This window comes from Solea solea, chromosome 15 (assembly GCF_958295425.1).
Source record: "Solea solea chromosome 15, fSolSol10.1, whole genome shotgun sequence".
In the NCBI taxonomy this organism is placed as follows: Eukaryota; Metazoa; Chordata; class Actinopteri; order Pleuronectiformes; family Soleidae; genus Solea; species Solea solea.
Genome location: NC_081148.1, coordinates 1,793,798 through 1,806,278, shown reverse-complemented (window position 1 = coordinate 1,806,278; position 12,481 = coordinate 1,793,798). Strand labels below are relative to the sequence as shown.

Below are 12,481 nucleotides of genomic sequence, written 5' to 3'. Positions count from 1 at the left end.
ATGTTTTTATTATGGTCTTGTTTATTAAGGTTTATTTATGTCAGATGACTGGTGACCAGTAATAACTTCATGTCATGATGAACCATTTTTTAATAATAAATAATAAAGCACAAAAAGAATTGATCAATAAACGCAAATCTCCTATATCAAAAAAGTGAATATTATTCATGTTTATGTTTTACTGCTCGTCTTGTGACTCCCACTCCAGCCCGGTAGTTGGCATGCTGACTTGCTCTTCACTCTGGGGGCGGGGTCTTGTAAGTGGAAGCGGGACCTACTTGAAATGGTGAGTGTATGGCCGTTTCTCAATATCCATACTTGGGCGTACTTGTGTGTACTTGCGTACTCCCGTACTTGTGAAAACGTCATCAGCCTCAGTCCAAGTTCTGTTCCAATTCTCAAGTAAGCGAACAGCGAGGACGGTTCTCAAACCCGGAAGTGATCTCGCTCCGCCCATTTTGACCAAATATGCATCGGAGGTGACTTAAGCGTACTTGGGATGGCCATGTATCCCAGAATACATTTCGGCGGAGCATAGCAGCAAATAATAGAAATATAAATCTGAAATAAATATTTTTCTGTGTCCCGGAAATATTTAAAATGTGAAAATAATAACAACATATATATGCATTTATTAAAAGTTTTTCATATGTTCATTTATCAACCCCGTAGGTGGCGCTAATGAGGCTGCAGCACTTGGCGCCAGCCACCATTCAAACAGCAGAACAATACATACATACTTGCATACTTATACTTAGTATTGAGATACAACCACATACTTGTGTACTTCGGCACTTGGCAAGTATATACTCCCAGCGTATTTCTCAAGTATATACTTCCCAAGTAATACTTGCTTACTGGAGTGTTGAGAAACGGCCTTTGTTTAGTTTTTGGTATAAAAGTCTCACGGTGTTTGTTTCTGTCACGGTTTATTTCATTGAGCTCCGGAAGTGACGATTCTGCTGCCAACAATGTTAGCATCAGAGCACGTTAGCTCCAGTTAGCTCGTGTTAGCTTGCACCGGCGTGTGGAAATCACCGCTGGCCATGCACTGAGCGAGTTAGCTTCTGTTAGCTACAGTTAGCTCGTGTTAGCTTACATCGGTGTGTGGAATCACCGCTGCTGTAACAACAGAAACAAGCGGGACACGAACTTCCGGTCAGTGTTAGTCATTAGCGCGGCTCAAAGCTAACGACAGCGTCAACAATGAAGCACGAGAGTCTGCGTGAAGAAAGACACGCCCTCTAGTGGACACTTGAACAGGTGAGAGACGATGTTTATGAAAATGTAAATAAAAATAAACACATTTCAAGTTCCAGCTTCATAATAAGGATTTAATTATTGTTACACATTTATGTTAAACACGTTTGTTTATCATTCACATGTTTCTGTGATGTCATCACCATAGTCTCTGAGCTGATTGACAGATCCTGACGCTATCACGTAGATTTAAATAGTCCCTATGTATATACACATATATATACACATATATATATATTTATGTTTGTGTATATATATGTTTGTATAAATATATATATACACATATATATGTTTGTATATATATATTTATGTTTGTGTATATATATATGTTTGTATAAATATATATATACACATATATATATCTATATATATATAGATATATATATATACGATAAACAGAATACAAATCCAAACCAATTATTTAGAAAAATCGCTAAATAGAAGAGAAGAAGAGTGAAAACTGGGATTTGTTTAATTTTTTAAAATCATAGTAAGAGGTTTCAAGTATTTCAGAAATAACTTTGAAAATGTTGCTCCAGTGCGAGGTCGTAACTTTGGCACTTAAAGTGTCGTTAGAATCGTATTTATTATTATTATTACATTACATCACATGTCATTTAGCAGACACTTTTATCCAAAGCGTCTTACAATGGAATTGAGTACAATCAGCCAGGGATGGAGTCGAACTTGCAACCATTGCGACCATGATGTCTTTTGCACACAGGGTACCGGTCTTAACCACTGAGCCACTCCACCACCTTTTCTTTTTTAAGAACGTGGAGAACATCGACACAAATGGAAGAACATGTCAGATATTTCCCTAAATGAAAATATAGATTTTCTTCCTCGTGTAATACAATAATCTTTACACCAGGACAAAATGAATACATGAATGAATGAAGTCTCTCTAAAGTAAACACTCTCTGTCAGTTTCACTAATTAATGTCTCCTCACGGTGGCGCTGCTCAACTGAATGAGGTAAAGTTGTGCTGAAGAAGATAATCCATGTTCATGACCTTTGACCTTTGAATCCTGCACTTTTAACTTATCTTCACTGACACAGAGATCATCATAAACACACACACACGCACACAGACACACTCACTCACACAGACACTCACTCACACAGCTACGCACACACAGACACACACACAGCTACACACACACACTCACTCACACAGACACACACACATACACACACAAACTCACACAGACACACACTCACTCACACACACACACTCACTCACACACACAGACACTCACACAGCTACACACACAGCTAGACATACACAGACACACAATCTCACACACACTCACAGAGCTACACACACTCACACAGCTACACACACACACTCACTCACACAGACACACACTCACTCACACACACAGACACTCACACAGCTACACACACACAGCTAGACATACACAGACACACAATCTCACACACACTCACAGAGCTACACACACTCACACAGCTACACACACACTCACTCACACAGACACACAATCTCACACACAGCTACTCACACACACACACACAGACAGATACACACTCACTCACACAGACACACACAATCTCACACACACAGACAGACACTCACTCACACACACAGACAGACACACACTCACTCACACAGACACGTCTGCGATTATCTGGTCGTTAACGTTGATGGTGTTGTCACAACACTTATTCCAGCACACGGTCTCATCTCGACTTGACACTAGGGCGGGGCGATAATTCCATCTCGATTGGGGATCGCGATACATTTTTGTTCGATTTGGATAATAAGCTCGGGACATATTATTCGATATCACATGAAAAAGTAAGCACAACAACAACAACAACAGTATTAGAGTCTGTCGACTGCCGTATGCCGGTAGGACACGCCCACTTCCCATTGTGAGCAGCGTGGCTAAAGTTCCAACCAGAGAGAGAGAGCGGGACAGAAGTTGAAGAAATGAGGAAAAAATGAGCGAAGACAGCGAAAATAATGCCGAACACAGCGAAGACATTGTAAAAAAAAAAAAGGGCAACACGACGTCAATTGTGTGGACGTGGTTTGGATACTGCAAAAGCGACCAGGAGCAGTGTGTAAAATATGCCTGCGGTTGGTAGCAGCCAGGACGGGGAACACAACGCCTGTGTCGGCACCACCTCAGTGTTTACACTGACAGTGTGACTCTGCCGGCTCAAGCTAGCACCACGTCTGCCGTTAGCATCGCTAGCGAGAGCGGCTCTGTCAAACTAAAATCTATCCAGTCGTTCTTTGCAGCCATTGCCCCGTATGAACTATATAAACTATAAAAGCGGAGCAAACATTTAATAACAAGCGCTATTAGTTATTAGTGATTGCCTCGCTGCTTTAAAGCCAGATGTGGTGGACAGACTTGTCTGTCTTGTAAAAAACCTATAATGGGGTAAATGACAGAATAACTGACTGGTTTATTACATATTGTGCAATTTTGGCTCAGATTTCGTTCTACTTTAAACTATTTCTAGAGATCTACCTTCATCTTTCAGGTAGCATTTGTGCCAGGGCCATGTTTACTGTTTTTGTACTGGAGATGTTCACTGTCCAGCCAAAGCAACGTGATGTGATAGTTTATATACAAGGTTTCAATAAGTAAGAGCTTGTATTATTGTGTAAAGGGAGATGACTCATGTTTACATTACAAAAGATGTGCACAACCTTTTATTTTTGCACTTTTCAATACCTCCAAAAAACCAATATAATAGTATTATAGTGGTTTAGTTTTGACATTTATTTTGTCTTTGTTTAGCACTTGAATGTGTCAGAGGGTGTGACCCACATGTTTACTTAGTTTGGTTTTGTGCTGCCTCTATAAATATTTGAGATTATTATTATTTAATAATTGTTTTTTAAGTTGTTTAAATAAGTTGTTTTTTATGTTATTAAACTTTATTATAAAGTTTCAGTGAATCTCTTATTTCTTTAAGCTTCAGGATGTCCCCCCAGTGTGAGGGACATGTAATGTCAGTATCTGCAAAAACTACATATCGTGATAAGAATCGAGATCGATCAACATGGAAAAACATATCGTGATAAAAAAATATCGCCCAGCCCTACTTGACACCATTTGTTTGCCTTTCCATGACTTCATAGCTCCGCCTCAACGTGGGCGGAGTCATCATAGCACAGCCACGTGAAACTGTGGTGACGTGGTTTTTCTACGCAACACACGTCATCGTCCGATCTTAAACTGAGTCAGCACATTCAGTCCTTGAATTTGAGGGAATTGGTCCTGGAAAGTCCTTGAATTTGATGTCAACCATGATCTGGGAACCCTGAAATATTTCAGTCCAAATGTCAACAATCGCAGAATTTGACATAAAAACAACAAACAGAACATTATAAATCATTTTAGACTTTGTGGGTTTTTTTCTGCAGAAGAAGAAAATGAAGATGAAGATGTCCGACGTCTGCTGGTGATTAAAGACGAGGTTCCAACGGAGATGATGACCAGTCCAGATCAGAGTCCTCACATCAAAGAAGAACAGGAAGATCTCTGGACCAATCGGGAGGTCCATGGCAACAAGTTCTCGCTCTCTATCGTCCACGTGAAGACAGAAAACGATGAGGACGAACCTCAGTCCTCACAGCTTCAGGACAGCAGAGAGGCGGAGCCTCCAGACACTGATGGAGATGATCATCTTCACTCCGATAAAGAAGACAACGAGACTTCAGACTCGTGTGAGACTGAAGACAGTGAGGATTATGAGAAGGAGACCAGAGCTCCTGACCAACGTCAGCCTCACGGACACAAACGGAGAGTTTCTACAGGAGAGAAACCGTTTGTCTGCGACGTCTGTGGGAAAAGATTCACAAAGAAGTCTAATGTCAAGACGCACATGGTGGTCCATTCAGGAGAGAAACCGTTTGACTGTGACTTTTGTGGGAAAACCTTTACAACAAAGAGGGACGTTGAGAGACACATGGTTGTCCACACAGGAGAGAAACCCTTCCACTGTGCCGTCTGTGGGAAAAGATTTACTCAGAAGAGTTCTCTGAACATACACATGAAGAGTCACACAGGAGAGAAACCGTTTCCCTGTGTTCTGTGTGGGAAAAGATTTACACAAAAGAGTTCTCTGAACATACACATGAAGGGACACACGGGAGACAAAGCACATGACTGTGACATTTGTGGGAAAGCATTTGTAAAGAAGTATTATCTGAAGAGACACAGAATGGTCCACACTGGAGAGAAACCGTGCAGCTGTGACGTCTGCGGGAAAAGATTTGTCAGGAATATCGATGTGAGGAGACACATGGTGGTTCACGCCCAGGAGAAAGCGTTCAGCTGCGACGCGTGCGGGAAAAGATTTACATCAGAGCGTACGCTGAAAGTTCACATGAAACTTCATTCAGAGGAGAAACTATGAAGCAAATGTACAAGAAACAGAGCAGGGGTTCTGTCACCATAGCAACCCATCAAAGTGTAAACAAACAGAATGAGAAGGATCAGAGTCCTTTGTCACGATTCATATTGGAGTGTCAGGAGAAACCAGGTGTATGTAAGATCTGTATGTAATGGGGAAAATGTCTGTTAAATTTCCAGAAACTTTCCATGGCAACCTTAGTTTGGGAATTTCGGAAATATTTCAAATTAGAATCTAAACAAATGAATGAGAGTTAACTGTAAATGTGGGATCATTTAAAAAAAAAAAAAAAGAGTAAGATATATATATATATATATATATATATATATATATATATATATATATATAAAGGTTTTGTTTTGTCATGAGCAGACTTTGAAAATGTAAAACTTTATGAATACTGAACAACAAAAACATGAATATTTCATGTTTCAAAAAGTCAAATAAAAGCATTTTTTCCTGAAGTTTTCTGCAAATACTTTCATTACATTTTGATTTAATAAACTCCAACACCAGTTCAGTTCAACTGAGTTTTATTTGTATAGAATCACAACAGCAGGGGGCAGTGGAGAGGAAAAGTAGCTTCATGATGTCATGTGACAGAGGAACGCACACGTGTGGAGGGGGCGTGGCCTCTCGAGCCCTGCAGTAACTGGTGAGAGCTTTGTTTTCACATTATGCTGCTGTACAATACTTATGATCCTAACCTTCAACTTTCCACTTTATTCCCATTCATTGTTTCAGATTCAGAGACAAAAACTAACGGTAAAATAAAGGAGTGATTGTTACTGGACGTGTTGAAAGACAATAATTCACTTTTCTTACGTAAACACGTTAGTCTTAGTCGGACTAACATACCTGGATCATGTGATTCATAGTCGGATTACTCCTGCATGTAAACATCACGCGAGGAGTCACGTTCAGTCACAACGTGTTTCCGTTTCAGGCACATTTATTTATTTATTTATTTATTTATCTTTGCACATGAACATTTCAACCGTGGTAAATCTGCTCAGGAACCAGGTTTTACAAAACATGTCAAAGCTGAAACCACTGACTCTACTTCTGCGTGTCAGGGTCAGGCCTGCAGTATCCCACTTCACCATCGGGTGGCGGTACAAGTCTGGGCGCAGGACATATGATGCATTCCTACTAAAGAAGAAGAAGAGTCCAAGCAGGAACACCAGCGACCTGGAAGCATGAATGTCGTGAACGTTCCGTGTTCTGTTTCGCGACACCTGATAGTTCACCTTCGTCTTCTTTGTCTTGACAAACTTGTCCCGCAGGATCGTCCACCTCTGCCGACGAGACCCAGGTCTGTGCCGTTTCTGCTCCCGGAGTGACGAGTTGTACAGGTGATTGTACCTCCTCACCTTCTCCTCCAGCCTGTCATCTTTCGGATCCATAGTGCTGTTTCCTTGGCGACGACTTCTTCTGTTGTCAAAGTGTTTTTTCTGCTCGGTGGGGGCGGGGCTTATACTCCACCTACCCGTTTCCAAACCGTGGACTACACGTGCGCGGTTTCCTGAAACTTGGTGAATGACGTGATGAGTGATGAAACAGCGACGTTTCAGCTTCATGATTTCTCTCGGCTGTGAATCGTCATGTGTCTTTTAAAACTGCTCTTATTTGTGAAACTTTTCCCACAGACGTCACAGCTGCAGAGTTTCTCTCCCGTGTGGATCATCGTGTGAGTCTTTAAAGAACTTTTCTTTGTAAACATTTTCCCACAGACGTCACAGCCGTACGGTTTCTCTCCAGTGTGGACCATCAGGTGTGTCTTTAAAGTGCTTTTCTTGGCAAATATTTTCCCACAGATGTCGCAGCGATGTGGTGTCTCTCCTGTGTGGATTCTCATGTGCTTCTCAAATGATTTCTTGAGTTTAAACTTTTCCCCACAGATGTCGCAGCTGCACAGTTTCTCTGCTGTATGGATCATCATGTGACTCTTCAGCGTATACTTCTCTTTAAATCTTTTCCCACACATCTCACACCGGTGTGGTTTCTCTTCTGTGTGGACCTTCATGTGTCTTGTGACGTCACTTTTCTTTGTAAAACTTTTCCCACAAACACCACAGCTACACGGTTTCTCTCCGGTGTGGATCATCATGTGCGTCTTGAGAGCACTCGTCTGTCGAAACGTTTTCCCACAGAAATAACAACCACACGGTTTCTCTCCTGTATGAACTCTCATATGAATCTTAAGGGAACCCCTCTGTGTGAATCCTTTCCCACAAACATCGCAGCGAAATGGTTCCTCTTCTGAATGGACCACCATGTGCGTCTTGACATTTGACTTTTTTGAAAAGGTTTTCCCACAGATGTCACAGCCAAACGGTCTCTCTCCTGTATGAATACCCATGTGGCTCCTGAGAGAACCCCTGTGTGTGAAACCTTTCCCACAGACGTCACAGCTACACGGTTCCTCTTCTAAATGGATCACCGTGTGCCGCCTAAGATTAGACTTCTTTGTGAATCTTTTCCCACAAAAATCACAACTATGTGGTTTCTCTCCTGTAGAAAATCTCTGTTTGTGTCCGTGAGGCTGACGTTGGCCAGGAGCTCTGGTCTCCTTCTCATAATCCTCACTGTCTTCAGTCTCACACGAGTCTGAAGTCTCGTTGTCTTCTTTATCGGAGTAGAGATGATCATCTCCATCAGTGTCTGGAGGCTCCGCCTCTCTGCTGTCCCCAGGTTGACTTCGATGAAGCTGTGAGGACTGAGGTTCGTCTTCATCGTCTTCCGTCTTCACGTGGACGATAGAGAGCGAGTCTTTGTTGCCATGAACCTCCTGATTGGTCCAGAGATCTTCCTGTTCCTCTTTAATGTGAGGACTCTCTGGGTCATCTTCAGTTTTCACTTGAACAACAGTGAGTGAGAACTTTCCATCATCAGCCTCCTCCGTGTCATGAAGCTGCTCTTCCTCCTGATTGGTCCACAGATCTTCCTGTTCCTCTTTGATGTAAGGATTCTCTGGCTCCTCCTGATCTGGACGGGTCATCATCTCAGTGTGAAGCTCTTCTTTGATCAGCAGCAGATGTTGGATGTCTGCAGGAGACAAACACACACACACACACAGTGTATTAATATGTATTAACGTGTAAACAAACCTGCATTTTTTTAATAAAGTAAATAAAAAAAAAATCAAAGTTGAGACTCAATCTGAAAGACGTGATATTGAGTGATGATATTTTGAACAGAAGTTAAGATTCTAAGTGTTTATTTTGATACAGTTCCTAATAAAAACAACCTATTCAAAAATGCAAACTTAATCAATAAACAACAAAAAGCAACATAAATAAGATAAAAAATAAAACCCACAGTAACATGAATCATAAAGGATTTTGAGCCAAAATAAAGTTCATAAATAAATAAAAAAATGTGTTTAAATAAAAACATGTTCACATTAAACACAACAAACTTTTTCCAAAGTGTCTTAATAAAGATCAACAATGTTTGCACTCACATTCCTATTAGCATTTACTATTACATTTTATTATTATTATTATTATTATTATTATTATTAATTAACAAATGATGAGTTTGTTATTCTGAGGCAACACAGGAAATAAATGGTTAAGTATGATTTAAATGTCATTAATAAACACGTATTAGTTCAGTCAGAACAACATTTATGTCTAAACAACTTCATTTGTTTCAACAGCAGCTGGTTCTGATATTTATTTCTTATTGATCTCAAAATGAAGTAAAGAATTTGCATATGTGGGGAAAACACTGAGTTTTCACCGATATTAATAACGGATTCATTAGTTTCGGTATTTGTTTTTTCAATAATTCGAGCCAGTTTGTGTAGTATAATTATAATGATAATAATATGTTAGTTAAAAATGAGTCACCATTGAACGTCAGGGATCTTTTACAGCTTTGATCTCTGTGTCCTCTCACCTGTAGAACAGTCCGCTAGAGGGCGTTTGTCTTCACGCAGCCGCTCCTGCTTCATCATTCTGTTCGTTAGCTTTGAGCCGAGCTAACGGCTAACACTGACCGGAAGTTCGTGTCCAGTGTGTGTGTGTGTGTCCCGTTGTTTACGGCAGCTGTGCTTTAACGCACCGCTGTTAGCTAACATGAGCGAACGGAACCAACCCATGAGCTAATAGAAGCTTGAGGAGGCTAACAGGAGCTAACGCGCTCGTACGCCGATGCTAACAGTGTTAGCATGCATTAGCAGCGGTTCCGCATTTGAGAAAGATGAAAATGTGACGTAAATAAAACCGCGTGACTTTCAAGAAAGGACTCGATACAGTTTGTTGTTAGCAACAAGACTAGCATCGTCCCGAGTAAACACGGAAGTCACTGATCTCAACCGGAAGCCCGATTTACTCTGAGAACGTGCGGTAAATTGTGCGACTACTTCGTGTTAAAGCAACGTTCGCTAGTGTTTTGCGAACGTTGTGGGACATTTTATGTATGTATTTTATTTTATAAAAATGACGAATTTAAACTTTTTTCATTTATTTATTACCAAAGCAGAAGTGACTGGCTCTTATTTTGAAAGGCACAGTGAAAGGAAGCGATGATATGTAAGATCAGTTAATTGACTGTGTGTGCGCGCGTGTGTGTGCTTCTTTGATTCTACATAAAAAAAACGTGATCATTAATTTGATCTTATGTTTCACAAAATCATGTTTTCACAAATCAAAATCATTAAATCACTGAATAAATCAAGCTAAAATAAACATTTCATCAGGTTAAAAAAAAGTGATTATGTGCCAATTATAAACCTTTTAAAAAACAAATAATATGACAATAATTCATAATATAATAAGAAGAGTAATTTCGGTCGGCAGCTGAGCTTTAACGCACCGCATGTTAGTATTTTCATATTCAGTTATTTTTCTTCTTGAATTAAAATGAACTGTTTCATTGTTTTTTTTTAGCTCCAGTTTAATTTAAGGTCAACGCTCGGTTTACACCACCAAAAGAAAATGGTATTTTTCATAAAAGAAGATGAAATAAACATATAAGCATATTTCAACTACTAATGAAAGAAAAAAATATTCAAATATAAAAAATATCCTCTTAAACGTAATTAAAACATTTTATTTAAAATCTCTGAAACTTTCAACAAACTTTAAATCCTTCACTAAATGAATTTAATTTTAATTTTAAAACGTACATAAAAAAGTTATTGAATTTAAATTATTCGCATGATGAACCTTTTTAAAATTATTATTATATTTCGGTTTTTCACTCATTCATTTGGTTCATTTTCCGTTTACTCTTTGCATTTAAACATTCTTTACTTTTTATGACTGTCACTTTGCTTGTTTTACTGTACTTTTTTAAATAAAGTTTTTCTAAGTAAACACGCAGATTGTCCCTGGTGACTCTCCGTACGAGCGGTAGGCGGGACCGTTTCAGCGGAAATGGAACTTTTTTTGTTCACATGTGATGGTAATGCTACTGTTGTTGCTAACAACTCAAAGTTTCACAGTTTTTATGAACGTCACATTCATTCATTCATTCGTTCGTTGCTGTTTCTGCCTTTGGTCTCAATGCTGATCAGCTTACAATGTTAGCATCAGTGTCTGAGTGCGTTAGCTCCCGTTAGCGCGGCTGAAAGCTAACGTCGGCGTCAACAGAGAAGCAGGAGAGGCTGCGTGGAACAGACACGCCCTCTAGTGGACACTTGAGTAGGTGAGAGGATGAAAGCCGAACACAAACAGAAATCATATCAATAACGGAAGGCAGCTGATTTGGACGAGGATTCACCGATGTATTTTAATTTTATTTATGTATTTTTTGTTAAAAGTAATACATTTAGTGTACGTGAAGTGAAATAAACAAGAGTATTTAACAGTGAATTTAATTCCTTTCCATTAAATAGTGAATTTTAAGAACTCACGTTTTATTTCTGTCAGATAATCAAATCTGTCCGAACAGAAATTCAAATATTTCATTGTTAAACTGCATAGTATCTGTTAGAATATGAATAATTCTCACATGAAAACTGCTTTCTTATTATGAATGAACATATTCTGTTTCATAAACCACATACATATGACATTTGTTTCTTAATGATCTCAAAATGAAGGAGAGAGTTTGTGCATTTGTTGGTGAAAAAGAGTCCTGAAACAATGAATTGATAAATAATTGATTATGAAATTAAACGTAAACTATTTTGACAATGAATATCAAACGTGAATTATCACATGTTTTTGTTTTTTAAATATTTCAAACCAGTTTCTGTGAATTTTCTGTTTCTTAAATGTGAATATTTTCTAGTTTCTGTGATTTTTCAGCCTCAAGACATTTGAGAACATCATTTCCAGGTTTGACAAACACTGATACAATATTTGTACACATTTTATGAACCAAACGACTCATTGATTAATGGAGAAAATAATCAATAGATGAAAAGAATCCCGAGTTAAAGTTGTAACACTGACAATCTCTCTCTTTTGTACTGATGTGTTTAAATAATAATAAATGCTTACCTCTTGTTCTTCAGACACAAGTAGTATGAAGTACATTTACTGTATAATTTTGGAGTAATCCAGCGTCAAAGTTCACTGGTCAGGGAGTGTCGTCACTGAAGAGTCATGAGCGCGACGTCAAAGACAACAATGTCCAACTGTAGATCAAAGTGAAAAAGACTTCAACATCCTGAAAACATGCGTTCATCTGCAAATGTGTTTTCACAGAGGAGTGAGGTGGATTTAGAGACAGCACCATCACTTCAGTGACTGAAGGAATGAACCATTCTGTCAATGTTTTGTTTACACATGTACACATGAACACATATTTGAACACTATGTCTGTGTGTTTGTCTCCTGCAGATGTCCAACATCTGCTGCT

At 39.2% G+C, this 12,481-nt stretch overlaps 2 protein-coding genes across 3 annotated transcripts; one reads left to right on the top strand and one right to left on the bottom strand.

The window, feature by feature from the left end:
• The first annotated feature begins 754 nt into the window (after positions 1-754).
• On the top strand, positions 755-5,943 carry LOC131473918 (gastrula zinc finger protein XlCGF8.2DB-like). Its single transcript, XM_058651539.1, has 2 exons — positions 755-1,263; positions 4,671-5,943. Exon 2 carries the CDS (start codon positions 4,736-4,738, stop codon positions 5,663-5,665), a length of 930 nt encoding a protein of 309 aa, XP_058507522.1. The 5' UTR covers positions 755-1,263; positions 4,671-4,735; the 3' UTR covers positions 5,666-5,943.
• Positions 5,944-6,178: 235 nt separating this feature from the next.
• LOC131473912 (zinc finger protein OZF-like) lies at positions 6,179-12,467 on the bottom strand. 2 transcript variants are annotated; one of them, XM_058651535.1, is made up of 2 exons: positions 12,121-12,467; positions 6,179-8,710 (listed from the first exon to the last, which is right to left on the bottom strand). In XM_058651535.1, exon 2 carries the CDS (start codon positions 8,664-8,666, stop codon positions 7,239-7,241), a length of 1,428 nt encoding a protein of 475 aa, XP_058507518.1. In that variant the 5' UTR covers positions 8,667-8,710; positions 12,121-12,467; the 3' UTR covers positions 6,179-7,238. The 2 variants fall into 2 exon arrangements, with proteins under 2 accessions (XP_058507518.1, XP_058507517.1); XM_058651534.1 differs by lacking the exon at positions 12,121-12,467 and adding an exon at positions 9,569-10,209.
• Between the last annotated feature and the right edge of the window lie 14 nt (positions 12,468-12,481).

Bases quoted from the DNA above. Each gene is read 5' to 3' on its own strand.
- LOC131473918 (XM_058651539.1), top strand. From the start codon at position 4,736: ATGATGACCAGTCCAGATCAGAGTCCTCACATCAAAGAAGAACAGGAA.
- LOC131473912 (XM_058651534.1), bottom strand. From the start codon at position 9,626: ATGATGAAGCAGGAGCGGCTGCGTGAAGACAAACGCCCTCTAGCGGAC. The intron at 8,711-9,568 runs GTGAGAGGACAC...TGTCTCCTGCAG, and splicing joins TCTAGCGGACTGTTCTACAG to ACATCCAACATCTGCTGCTG.